Consider the following 14,341-nt stretch of genomic DNA (forward strand, 5'->3'; position numbering starts at 1 on the left):
TCCTGTGTGAATTTAAGGATGCTCCCTCTAATTTCTCTCTCTCCCGCCCCGGGACCATGCCTCAGGACTACCTGGCCTGATGACTCCTTGCTGTTCCCAGTCCACCTGTTCGTGCTGCTGCTCCAGTTTCAACTGTTCTGCCTGCGGAAATGGAACCCTGACCTGTTCACCGGACGTGCTACCTTGTACCGGACCTGCTGTTTTTCGACTCTCTCTCTCTACCACACCTGCTGTCTCTAACTCTGAATGATCAGCTATGAAAAGCCAACTGACATTACTCCTGAGATGCTGACCTGTTGCACCCTCTACAACCACTGGGATTATTATTTGATCCTGCTGGTCATCTATGAACGTTTGAACATCTTATCCATGTACTGTTAAAATCTCCACCCGGCACAGCCAGAAGAGGACTGGCCACTCCTCAGAGCCTGGTTCCTCTCTCGGTTTATTCCTAGGTTCCTGCCTTTCTATGGAGTTTTTCCTAGCCACTGTGCTTCTACATCTGCATAACTTGCTGATGGGGTTTTAGGCTGGGATCCTGGATAGCACTTTGTGACATCGGCTGATGTAAAAGGGCTTTATAAATACATTTGATTGATTGTTCACCCACGACTGCGTGGCCAAGCATGACTCCAATACCATCATAAAGTTTGCCGACAACACAATGGTAGATCTGATTAATGACAATGAAGAGAGCCTATAGGGAGGGAGTCAGCGAACTGGCAGTGTGGTGCCAGGACAACAACCTCTCCCTCAACGTAATCAAGACATAGGAGCTGATCGTGGACTACAGGGAAAGGAGGGCCGAGCGCACCCCCATTCACATCGACCTGGCTCTATTGGAGCAGGTCGAGAGCTTCAATTTTCTTGGTGTCCACATCAACAACAAACTATCATGGTCCAAACACACCAAGACAGTAGTGAAGAGGACACAACAAAGTTTATTCCCCCTCAGGAGACTGAAAAGATTTGGCATGGGTCCTCAGATCCTCAAAAAGTTATACAGCTGCACCATCGAGAGCACCCCTGTATATAGCCTCGTTATTGTTATTTTATTGTAACACATTTTTTTAACTTTAGTTTTTTAGTAAATATTTTCTTAACTCTTATTTTTCTTAAAACTGCCTTGTTGGGTAAGGGATTGTAAGTAAGCATTTCACAAATACCTTTTGTATTCGGGGCATGTGGCAAATAACATTTGATTAGATGTGATTATTGTGTGTGTATGGGAGGATATGGCTGGCTTCCTCACTTCAGTGTGCGACACTGTGTATGTGTTTGTGCGTTATTGTGTGCGTATACAGTGGGGTAAAAAAGTATTTAGTCAGCCACCAAATGTGCAAATAAATTCATAAAAAATCCTACAATGTGATTTTCTGGATTTTTTTCCTCATTTTGTCTGTCATAGTTGAAGTGTACCTATGATGAAAATTACAGGCCTCTCTCATCTTTTTAAGTGGGAGAACTTGCACAATTGGTGGCTGACTAAATACTTTTTTGCCCCACTGTATGTCATTGAGTGTGTCAGAATGTTTCTGCTAGTGTCACGCTCGTTGAAATGATTGGACCAAGGCGCAGCATAGAGTTCCACATATTTTTAATAAATCGAAACTCATCGAAGAAAAACAATAATCACAACTGAAACGTGAAGCTACTGGTGTGCACAAAGGCAACTGTCTGTAGACAGGATCCCACAAATCACAAATGGCTACCTAAATATCATCCCCAATCGGAGACAACGATAAACAGCTGCCTCTGATTGGGAAACATATCAGGCCACCATAGAATTACAAATTCACCTAGATGACCCACCCTAGTCACTATCACGCCCCAACCAACATAGAGAATAAACAGCATTCTTTGGTCAGGGTGTGACAGCTAGATAAGGGATTACCAGGTTGCCATGGTGATTAGTGAGTGAGATAAGGCCATCTCTATTGGGAGGAGAAAGAAGAGGGGGAGAGAGGGAGACAGAGAGAGGGAGGGAAGAGAGATGGAGACGGGGAGGGAAGAGAGATGGAGACAGGGAGGGAAGAGAGACAGAGAGGGAGAGACAGAGGCAGAGTGAGGGAGGGAAGAGAGACAGAGAGAGATAGTGAGGAAGGGAGGGACTGGAGGGAGAGAGAGATGGAGACAGGGAGGGAAGAGAGACAGAGAGGGAGAGACAGAGGTAGAGTGAGGGAGGGAAGAGAGACAGAGAGAGATAGTGAGGAAGGGAGGGACTGAAGAGAGAGCGAGAGACTGCAACAATAAAGAGCTATGAATAACGGTGAATAAGCATGGCCATACGCATAGCTCCCTGTTTGTAAATGAAGAGCAGTGAGATGGAAGTCAGAGGAGAAACAGAAATAAAGTAATTTACTGAACTTCTGACCCTCCTGCCATAACTACACTCCCCAAAACACTTCATGTGACAGACCCGTGCTAAACAACCAACACCATCCAGCCATCTACCTCTTTTCTTCCCTCCCTTTCTCTCTCTTCCTCCATCTGTCTCCCTCATTCGTTCCTCAATGGTCTCTCATTTAGAGAGCTATATATAGGTCACAGTGAGCTAGAGGCAGAGGAGATGGACGTACAATCGCCGCTGGGTCTGTCTATCAGTCCATTGGTCATTCTGTCGTACACTCACCCACACATCCATCCACCCTTCCATAACTCAATCCACCCGTCCATCTTTCGCACTGATTCCATTGGTTTGTCTGTATGTCTAGCTGATGGTGAGAGTTTGCTGGCTGTGTGAACATATCCACATGTTCTATACATCCAGCACTGCATACATTAACCCTAGCGCAGTCAGTCAGTCCCTACACCGCCACAATATCTGAACATGTTGAGTTGATAGGGCAGCAGTCAGATCTGAATATGTGACAGTCAAGCAGTGTCACTCACACAACAGAATGCAGCAGGCAATGTCTGCAGTCGAAGTAGAGAGGATGACAGAGAGGGAGGGAGGGACGAAGGGACAGAGACAAGGAGGGAGCGTAAGGGAGTGTGAGGGGAAGACAAGTACTCATGGGGGTCCCAGCTTCTAAATAATTCAGAGAGAGACTAAGCACTCAGTACAGAGGAGGAGCACTGTCAGGTCAGCTCATTCAGAGCAGAGAGAGAGCGAGAGAGGAGGGGGGAGAGAGACAGGTGGGGGAGAGAGGGATAGGGGAGAGAGAGAGAGGGATGAGGGGGAGAGAGATGGAGGAGAGGGAGGAGGGTGGAGGTTGGAGAGAGAGAGAGAGATCGGGGAGATGAGAGGGGGAGAAGTCGGGAGAGAGTGGGAGTGGGGAGAGAGAGGTGGGGAAGAGATGAGAGGGGGATAGGTGGGGGAAAGAGAGAAGCGGTAGAGAGGAGAGAAAGAGTGGGGAGAGTGGAAGAGAGAGTTAGTTGGGTGCAAGAGAGAGTACAGAGGGAGTACAGAGAGAATACAGAGAGACTACAGAGAGAGAGTACAGAGTACAGAGAGAGTACATAGAGAGTACAGAGAGAGTACAGAGAGAGTACATAGAGAGTATATAGAGAATACAGAGTGAGTACATAGAGAATACATAGAGAGTACAGAGAGAGTACATAGAGAGTACAGAGAGAGTACATCGAGAGTACAGAGAGCGTACATACAGAGTACATAGAGAATACAGAGAGAGTACATAGAGAGTACAGAGAGAGTACACAGAGAATACAGAGAGAGTACAGAGTACAGAGAGAAAACAAAGAGAGTACATAGAGAATACGGTGGGGAATACAGATAGAGTACAGAGAGAATACAGAGAGAGTACAGAGAGAGTACAGAAAGAGAGTACTGAGAGAGTACAGCGTATTGAGAGAATACAGAGGGAGTACAGAGAGAGTACAGAGAGAGAGTGCAGAGTACAGAGAAAATACAGATAGAGTCCATAGAGAGTACAGAGATAGTGTGGAGAGAGAGTACACAGAGAGAGAGAGTACAGAGAGAGTACAGAGAGAGAGGATACAGAGAGAGCACAGGGAGAGTACAGAGAGAGTACATAGAGAGTACATAGAGAGAGTACAGAGAGAGTACAGAGAGAGGGTATAGAGAGAGTACAGAGAGAGAGAGTACATAGAGAGTACAAAGAGAGTACAGAGAGAGAGTACAGAGTACAAAGACAATACAGAGAAAGTGTATAGATTGTGCAGAGAGAGTACATAGAGAGTACATAGTGAGTACAGAGAGAGAGAGAGAGAGTACAGAGAGAGAGGATACAGAGAGAGTACAGAGAGAGAGAGTACATAGAGAGTACAGAGAGAGAGAGTACATAGAGAGTACAGAGAGAGTACAGAGAGTACAGAGAGAGAGAGTACAGAGAGAGTACAGAGAGCGAGAGTACAGAGAGTACAGAGACAGTACAGAGAGAGTACAGAGAGAGAGGATACATAGAGGGTACATAGAGAGTACATAGATAGTACAGAGAGAGAGGACACATAGAGAGTACATAGAGAGTACAGAGAGAGAGAGTACAAAGTACAGAGAGAGGGAATACAAACAGAGTACAGAGAGAGTACATAGAGAGAGTGGAAGGAAAAGGATCTCACTGTGAAAGTGATTGGGTGTGAATGTGTTTTTGTGTGTCTTTGTTTATGTGTGTGTGTGTTAGAGATGAAAATAGAAGTAGAATGAAAGAGAAACAGGTCATTTTCCTCTCCTCCCTTGCTGTTCTCTTTTTGTCACCACGGCGACCGTCTCCTCCTTCCAATCTGCACTAATGTTGACCTTGTTTACTCTTTCCTCCCTCCTACGCTCCTCTCCTCTCCTCTCCTCTCTTTGTTTGTCTCCTATTCCTCCCTCCTTTACCACAGTACTTCCTTCCTTCATCACTTGAACACCAGTGAGCTTCTCCTCGTTTAATTTCAGGGACTAAATCTTCCCCCCTAGTTCTCCCTAAGACACAGGCGTTCCTCTCTCATATCAGCAGTCTAAATGAGAACAATCACTACATGATCAGAACTTCATTCTCCTTTCCTCCACCTTTCTCCCTCCTCCTCCCTTCTTCTTCCACATCCTCAGTCCCTCCTCCACCTTTCTCCCTCCTCCTCCCTTCTTCTTCCACATCCTCAAGCCCTCTTCCACCTTTCTCCTTCCTCCTCCCTTCTTCTTCCACATCCTCAACCCCTCCTCCATCTTTCTCCCTTGCCCTCCCTTATTCTTCCACATCATCAGTCCCTCCTCCACCTTTCCTTCCCCTTTCCTTCATCTTTCTCCCTCCCCCTCCCTTCTTCTTCCACATCCTCAACCCCTCCTCCACATTTCTCCCTTCTCCTCCCTTCTTCCACATCATCAACCCCTCTTCCACCTTTCTCCCTCCTCCTCCCTTCTTCTTCCACATCCTCAACCCCTCCTCCACATTTCTCCCTCCTCCTCCCTTCTTCCACATCATCAACCCCTCTTCCACCTTTCTCCCTCCCCCTCCCTTCTGCTTCCACATCCTCAACCCCTCTTCCACCTTTCTCCCTCCTCCTCCCTTCTTCCACATCCTCAAGCCCGTTTCCACCTTTCTCCCTCCTCCTCCCTTCTTCTTCCACATCCTCAACCCCTCCTCCATCTTTCTCCCTCCTCCTCCCTTCTTCTTCCACATCCTCAACCCCTCCTCCATCTTTCTCCCTCCTCCTCCCTTCTTCTTCCACGTCCACAGTCCCTCTTCCACCTTTCTCCCTCCCCCTCCCTTCTTCTTCCACATCCTCAACCCCTCCTCCACCTTTCTCCCTCCCCCTCCCTTCTTCTTCCACATCCTCAACCCCTCCTCTACCTTTCTCCCTTCCCCTCCCTTCTGCTTCCACATCCTCAACCCCTCCTCCACCTTTCCCCCTCCTCCTCCCTTCTGCTTCCACATCCTCAACCCCTCCTCCACCTTTCTCCCTCCTCCTCCCTTCTTCTTCCACATCCTCAACCCCTCCTCCACCTTTCTCCCTCCTCCTCCCTTCTTCTTCCACATCCTCAACCCCTCCTCCACCTTTCTCCCCCCTCCCTTCTTCTTCCACATCCTCAACCCCTCCTCCACCTTTCTCCCTCCCCCTCCCTTCTGCTTCCACATCCTCAACCCCTCCTCCACCTTTCTCCCTCCCCCTCCCTTCTTCTTCCACATCCTCAACCCCTCCTCCACCTTTCTCCCTCCTCCTCCCCTCTCTTCCCACTTTTTTTCAGGGGGTGCTGCATCACATTCAGCACCCCTAGTTCCCGCGGCTATGATCACCCCCTTTCCTACTCCACTGCTGGTTGTCATTGGGAAGGTGGAGTGGAGGTCACTTCTATCGGGGAACCCTGAGGGGGAGAGGACCAAAATGGGCTTTTACCCTCAGAGAGGAGAATGGACTGACATAAAGGAGGAGAAGAGAGAAGAGGAGGAGGAGGAGGGAGAGGAGAAATGAAAGGAGAGGAAAGAAAGGGGAGAAGAGGGGAGAAAGGGATGAGGAGAGGAGAGGAGAGGAGAGGAGAGGAGAGGAGAGGAGAGGAGAGGAGAGGAGAGGGAAGAGGAAAGGGAAAGGGGAGCGGAGGAGAGGAGGAGAGGAGGAGAAAAAGGGATGACAGAGGGATGAGAGGAGAAGAGGAGAGGACCCTCATAGCTTTCCTGTGGCTATAATTATTCATGACCTAATGACTACACAACTTGTGACTCTCAACTCTAGAAAAACACTGGTTGAAGGATGGAGAGAACTGAGTGAGGGATCCAGGGGGAGAATAGGAGAGTGAGAGAGTACAGATAAATAAAGAGTAGTGGGAGAGAGAGAGAGAGAGAGAGAGAGAGAGAGAGAGAGAGAGAAATAGTCAATTGAATTTAATTGAGAAAGAGAGGGAAAAATAGAGAGAAACAGGAGGAGAAAAGCAGCAGGAGGGAAGTGAACAAACTGAGAGGGAGGGAGTGTGGAGAAGAGAGGACATAACAGTGAAAGTGTTTGTGCATGTGTGACTGTGTGTACATGTGTGTGTGTGTGTGTGTGTGTGTGTGTGTGTGTGTGTATGTGTGTGTGTGTGTGTGTGTGTGTGTGTGTGTGTGTGTGACTGTCAGACAGACTACTAGACCACAGAGAGGCTACTGGACCACAGCCAGACTACTAGTCCACAGACAGACTACTGGACCACAGCCAGACTACTAGACCACAGATAGACTACTGGACCACAGACAGACTACTAGTCCACAGACAGACTACTAGACCACAGACAGACTACTAGACCACAGACAGACTACTAGACCACAGACAGACTACTGGACCACAGATAGACTACTGGACCACAGACAGACTACTAGTCCACAGACAGACTACTGGACCACAGACAGACTACTGGACCACAGACAGACTCAGTCAAAACGTCAGTTGGTCATGTTGAGTGGATGGAAATATGGCCCTTTTACTAAGGCCTGATTTTCAAACGTTTTGATAAATCCTGCTATTCAAACCTGGTAGCTTTGTCCCTATGCCTATTTGCTAAATGTAGGGAGACATAGGCAGAGTCAGACACATGGCCTAATTGTTGGCATCATAGTTGATTCATTTAAACATCGTTTTGCTATTTTAGGTCAACAGTCATTTTAATTTCCCCCTCAATATCAACCGAGGATATTGTGATAAATGAAATGACAGCACATGCTGCCAAGTGATGGGAAACTGCTGTACCCCACATCCTCCCCAACTTCCCCTCCCTTTATTTTCTAGCTCATCCATTGCTCAGCACCAACCTGGACTCAGGGGTAGATGTAACATATTAAATGTAATCCAAAAGACTTACTGGTATGATATGCTACGTTTCATATGGTACAGTGGCTTGTGAAAGTATTCACCCCCCTTGGCATTTTTCCTATTTTGTTGCCTTACAACCAGAAATTAAAATGTATTTTGGGGGGGTTGTATCATTTGATGTACACAACACGCCTACCACTCTGAAGATGCAAAACAAGAAATACGACAAAAAAATGAAAACATGAGTGTACATAACTATTCACCCCCAAGGTCAATACTTTGTAGAGCCACCTTTTGCAGCAATTACAGCTGCAAGTCTATTGGGGGAAAGTCTCTATAAGCTTGTCACATCTAGCCACTGGGATTTTTGCCCATTCTTCAAGGCAAAACTGCTCCAGCTCCTTCAAGTTGGATGGGTTCCGCTGGTGTACAGCAGTCTTATTGTCATACCACAGATTCTCATTTGGATTGAGGTCTGGGCTTTGACTCGGCCATTCCAAGACATTTAAATGTTTCCCCTTAAACCAGTCGAGTGTTGCTTTAGCAGTATGCTTAGGGTCATTGTCCTGCTGGAAGGTGAACCTCCGTCCCAGTCTCAAATCTCTGGAAGACTGAAACAGGTTTCCCTCAAAAATGTCCCTGTATTTAGCGCCATCCATCATTCCTTCAATTCTGACCAGTTTCCCAGTCCCTGCCGATGAAAAACATCCCCACAGCTTGATGCTGCCACCACCATGCTTCACTGTGGAGCTGGTGTTCTCGGGGTGATGAGAGGTGTTGGGTTTGTGCCAGACAGTGTTTTCCTTGATGGCCAAAAAGCAAAAAAAAATCTGGCCACTCTTCCTTAATGCCCAGCTCTGTGGAGTGTACGGCTTAAAGTGGACATATGGACAGATACTCCCATCTCCGCTGTGGAGCTTTGCAGCTCCTTCAGGGTTATTTTTGGTCTCTTTGTTGCCTCTCTGATTAATGCCCACCTTTCCTGGAGTTTTGGTGGACGGCACTCTCTTGGCAGGTTGGTTGTGGTGCCATATTCTTTCCATTTTTTAATAATGGATTTAATGGTGCTCCGTGGAATGTTTAAAGTTTCAGATCATTTTTTAGAACCCAACCCTGATCTGTACTTCTCCACAACTTTGTCCCTGACCTGTTTGGAGAGCTCCTTGCGCTTCATGGTGCCGCTTGCTTGGTGGTGCCCCTTGCTTAGTGATGTTGCAGAATCTGGGGCCTTTCAGAACAGGTATATATATATATATATATATATATATATATATATATATATATATATATATATATATATATATATATACTGAAATCATGTGACAGATCATGTGACACTTAGAATGCACACAGGTGGACATTATTTATATAATTATGTGACTTCTGAAGGTAATTGATTGCACCAGATCTTATTTAGGGGCTTCATAGCAAAGGGGGTATGCACTCACCACTTTTCAATTTTTTACACTTCACTTCACCAATTTGGACTATTTTGTGTATGTCCATTACATGAAATAAAAATAAAAATCAATTTAAATGACAGGTTGTAATGCAACAAAATAGGAAAAAACACCAAGGGGAATGAATACTTTTGCAAGACTCTGTATGTATTAATTAGTGGATGTCCATCATCCATTTCATATGATATCTTACAAATTACAATTCGTATGATATCTTACAAATTACAATTCGTATGATATCTTACAAATTACAATTCGTATGATATCTTACAAATTACAATTCGTATGATATCTTACAAATTGCAATTTGTACAATATGTTACAAAATTGCAAACGTATCATATGTTACAAAATCCTAACAGTAACATTAGCTAGGTGGCTAACATTACCTAGGCTAGGGGTTAAGGTTAAAGTTAGGAGTTAGGTTAAGGTTAGGGTCAGGGAAAGGGTTAGCTAACATGCTAAATAGTTGCAAAATAGATCAAAAGTCATAAGAAGTTGCAAAATTGGTAATTCGTTAAAATGCTAAAGTTGTCCGTGATGAGATTCGAAATGCAACTTTTGGGTTGCTATACTTTTGCGTTATATTCCCACCCATCAACCTTCAAATTAAACCACCCATCCACCCGGACCAACCACCCTACTTTAGTTTTTGCCTTAAGTAACCTTCTGTCTTATGTAACCATACCAAACCATACCAAACTAATTTGAGTATCCCCGATTAACGTTTACTATGTTACGTCTAGTCTATGAGACCAGGCTGTTAAACACAACACGGACAGCCAATCCAGCTCGACTCGACTCCCAAGTATACCTGGAGATTTTACACACGAATAAAACTATGTCTGTACTGAGAAGACCTGACGGAACCATGACAGGTACCGAGTGAAGAATTAAATACGGAATATAGAGAAAAGAACACTGCGTGTGTTCCGGAGGCGTTCGCAGTTCGAGTGAGCACCTTTTGGTTCGGAGCGCACACATACGCACGCATCTGAGCAGCGATGGGCGCTTGGACGCTGCTGCTGTGCCTACTCGCCATTGTGAGAGGTGAGTAAGTTGTCTGTCGAGGCTTTGCTAATGGCTCGCCGGAGCCGGGAATGATGCGCTTTTGTGTGGCTCTTCTCGGTACGACCATACATTAGTCTTCTATAGATTTAATGGAAGGATGCTTTGAGGGAGGGGTAGTTGGATAAAGGGAGAGGAGAAGACAAGATAGAGATAATGCCTGTTTCATTGCTGTGTCACCATCGTTCTCCTAACGTCTGTGTGTGAGTACGTACTAGGCTACAACGGAATGATGATGTTAGGGAGAAATGATACATCATAACTGCATTACGTTATGCGCTCAACTGGGGTGATCTTTTATGACAACATTACTGAAGGCAACCAGGAAGACAATATTTATCTTTATGCTACGCGTTCATTAATTGTAGAATGCAATACAATGGAGAAGGTGAGTTCCCCTCCTACAATAAAAGACGCGTCGAATCCTATACCCAAGCAATTCATGATTATTGAGTCCCCATTACTGTGTGGATATGTCTTACTTTCTATTGAGAGAAGCCAAATGTTTTTCCCATCGACATAGCCTTTTAGTCTATATTTCTTAGCCATTATAATGACGTTACATGACTGATAATGGAAGAGTATGTGTCACTGTAAAGCTGGCCTGGCTTATAGTACACAGATCAAGTAACATTATCACCCTAGTGTGGGATCCAAGGTTAGATGTATGATTTACACACACACACACACGCACACACACACACACACACACACACACACACACACACACACACACACTACATGCACACGTGGCAGCAGGGGTAGCCTAGCGGTTAGAGCGTTGGGCCAGTAACTGAAAGGTTGCTACTTATAACTGAACCGACAAGGTAAAAAAATCTGTTGATGTGCCCTTGAGCAAGGCACTTAACCCTAATTGCACCAGGGACACCGTTGATAATGGCAGACCCTGGCCGTGACTCCACTCTCCGAGGGTGTCTCAATATAGACTTGTGTGAAATAGGACAAATATAAGCACTCACATGGCCCACACATACACACAAACACACATACACCCATACACACAAACACACATACACCCCCCCTACCTACACAATTGAGCCCCACAGTGGACGCATCATAAAACCTAGCAGTCAAACATGGAAATGGTTCGCTCTCGTGTAAATCTCTCTCAGACATTTATCTATATATTCAGCTCTATTTACTCTCGGATTCCAAAATGCTAATTAGCATCAAGTAGACATCATGACTACAAATCCCTGCAAGCTCTTGCACGTAGACTACAAATCCCTGAAAGCTCTTGCACTTCATCTCTAGCTGACACGTTTGCTGTCAGCCAGCTATATGAATAAGTTGGCATGATGTTAGAATGCACTGCTGTATTAAAGCAATTGAGAACTAACTTGTTGACATGTTCTGTTGCAGATTCAAAACCTAATGAACTCATTGCAGAATGTATCCATAATCATGAATGAATAAGCATATTTTTTTGACCAGAATGCACCAGTCACCCATCAATCACGTCAAACACCTGTGAGAGCAGAATTACAAGATGATGTTATAATACTGTTATTGCTTCAAATGGTTGTTTTGTGGAATATAATAGGGGTCTTATAACACTGTCATCTGGGCATGGTCTTCTGAATTGGGCCTCTGGGGGCTCAATGCTGACCGTGGATTTACCATGCCTTTGGTGATAAAACCTAAAGACCGCATTCCATAGCATGAGTTGGTGTTTGTGTGCTGGGAGGTACCAGGATAGAGATGGCTCCTGTATGGATAATGATGAGAGGAACTTTGTTTTTGGGGGCCAGACCCTGGTTTCCACACAATGAGAACAGTCTTTACAGCAGATACTGTCTACTGTCAATTTATTTTATGCAAATCCTAACCTTGTGACCCATTCCACACCATCTGTTGTTTGTCATGTAGACTAAGGTGGTGTATCTTTGCTATAAAATATATTTGTTTCGTTTGTGTCGGGGCTCTCAACAAATCATATAAGGGTGGTCATCACTATTGCAGGGTACTCACATCATTAACTTGTGTGTGTGGTGTGACCTGCTTTCCTTATTAATAAGTGAATTAAGATTAGTTTATGTATAAATCTGACTTGTGTGATGAGTATTGTCTCTCCTCATTTGATAATAAAGAAATAACCACCACACACCTTAACTCCAACAATTAAATTGTTTTAATAAAATATAAATAGTAAACAATGCATGCATGTGCCTTTTATACATAACATATAAACATCTGAATGTAAATAAAGATGAAATGATTTCTTCATCAATGCCACAAACCTGGGACATCGAAGATCACCATATGAACTAGTATTCCTATCAGAGAACAACACACAGATTCTTCTGATTTTAGACCAGCACAAATAACACCATGTAAAACAGCATATTGTAATTTTTGGTTGGTGAGTTACAAATGTAGAAACAACTGAAGGTGTAAGGTAGCTTTTATAGAAAATACTAGGTCAACTCCAGCAGAATGAGAAACACACCTAACAGACTCAAAACAAGGAAGCCATGCCTTAACACAGCTATATCAACACCCTTCTAGTGTAACAGGTCCATGTAGCCATGCCTAAATACAGCTATATCAACACCCTTCTAGTGTAACAGGTCCATGTAGCCATGCCTAAACACAGCTATATCAACACCCTTCTAGTCAATGTAACAGGCCCATGTAGCCATGCCTAAACACAGCTATATCAACACCCTTCTAGTCAATGTAACAGGTCCATGTAGCCATGTAGCCATGCCTAAACACAGCTATATCAACACCCTTCTAGTCAATGTAACAGGCCCATGTAGCCATGCCTAAACACAGCTATATCAACACCCTTCTAGTCAATGTAACAGGCCCATGTAGCCATGCCTAAACACAGCTATATCAACACCCTTCTAGACAATGTAACAGGTCCATGAAGCCATGTAGCCATGCCTAAACATAGCTATATCAACACCCTTCTAGTCAATGTAACAGGCCCATGTAGCCATGCCTAAACACAGCTATATCAACACCCTTCTAGACAATGTAACAGGTCCATGAAGCCATGTAGCCATGCCTAAACACAGCTATATCAACACCCTTCTAGTCAATGTAACAGGCCCATGTAGCCATGCCTAAACACAGCTATATCAACACCCTTCTAGTCAATGTAAAAGGTCCATGTAGCCATGCCTAAACACAGCTATATCAACACCCTTCTAGTCAATGTAACAGGCCCATGTAGCCATGCCTAAACACAGCTATATCAACACCCTTCTAGACAATGTAACAGGTCCATGAAGCCATGTAGCCATGCCTAAACACAGCTATATCAACACCCTTCTAGTCAATGTAACAGGCCCATGTAGCCATGCCTAAACACAGCTATATCAACACCCTTCTAGTCAATGTAAAAGGTCCATGTAGCCATGCCTAAACACAGCTATATCAACACCCTTCTAGTCAATGTAACAGGCCCATGTAGCCATGCCTAAACACAGCTATATCAACACCCTTCTAGACAATGTAACAGGTCCATGAAGCCATGTAGCCATGCCTAAACACAGCTATATCAACACCCTTCTAGTCAATGTAACAGGCCCATGTAGCCATGCCTAAACACAGCTATATCAACACCCTTCTAGTCAATGTAACAGGCCCATGTAGCCATGCCTAAACATAGCTATATCAACACCCTTCTAGACAATGTAACAGGTCCATGAAGCCATGCCTAAACACAGCTATATCAACACCCTTCTAGTGTAACAGGTCCATGTAGCCATGCCTAAACACAGCTATATCAACACCCTTCTAGTGTAACAGGTCCATGTAGCCATGCCTAAACACAGCTATATCAACACCCTTCTAGTGTAACAGGTCCATGTAGCCATGTCTAAACACAGCTATATCAACACCCTTCTAGTGTAACAGGTCCATGTAGCCATGCCTAAACACAGCTATATCAACACCCTTCTAGTGTAACACGTCCATGTAGCCATGCCTAAACACAGCTATATCAACACCCTTCTAGTGTAACAGGTCCATGTAGCCATGCCTAAACACAGCTATATCAATACCCTTCTAGTCAATGTAACAGGTCCATGAAGCCATGCCTAAACACAGCTATATCAACACCCTTCTAGTCAATGTAACAGGTCCATGTAGCCATGCCT

The 14,341-nt window shown here is 44.8% G+C and overlaps 1 protein-coding gene across 1 annotated transcript in view; it reads left to right on the top strand.

The window, feature by feature from the left end:
• Positions 1-9,934: 9,934 nt before the first annotated feature.
• The window catches only part of LOC110508431 (neuronal acetylcholine receptor subunit beta-2-like), a 40,098-nt gene continuing 35,691 nt past the window's right edge, over positions 9,935-14,341 (top strand). The window contains exon 1 of the mRNA XM_036967459.1: positions 9,935-10,190. Coding sequence (XP_036823354.1) covers positions 10,145-10,190 — 46 coding nt within the window. The 5' untranslated portion in view covers positions 9,935-10,144. The remainder of the gene's footprint in view (positions 10,191-14,341) is intronic.

The sequence above is a fragment of the Oncorhynchus mykiss genome, chromosome 3 (assembly GCF_013265735.2).
Source record: "Oncorhynchus mykiss isolate Arlee chromosome 3, USDA_OmykA_1.1, whole genome shotgun sequence".
NCBI classification, from domain to species: Eukaryota; Metazoa; Chordata; class Actinopteri; order Salmoniformes; family Salmonidae; genus Oncorhynchus; species Oncorhynchus mykiss.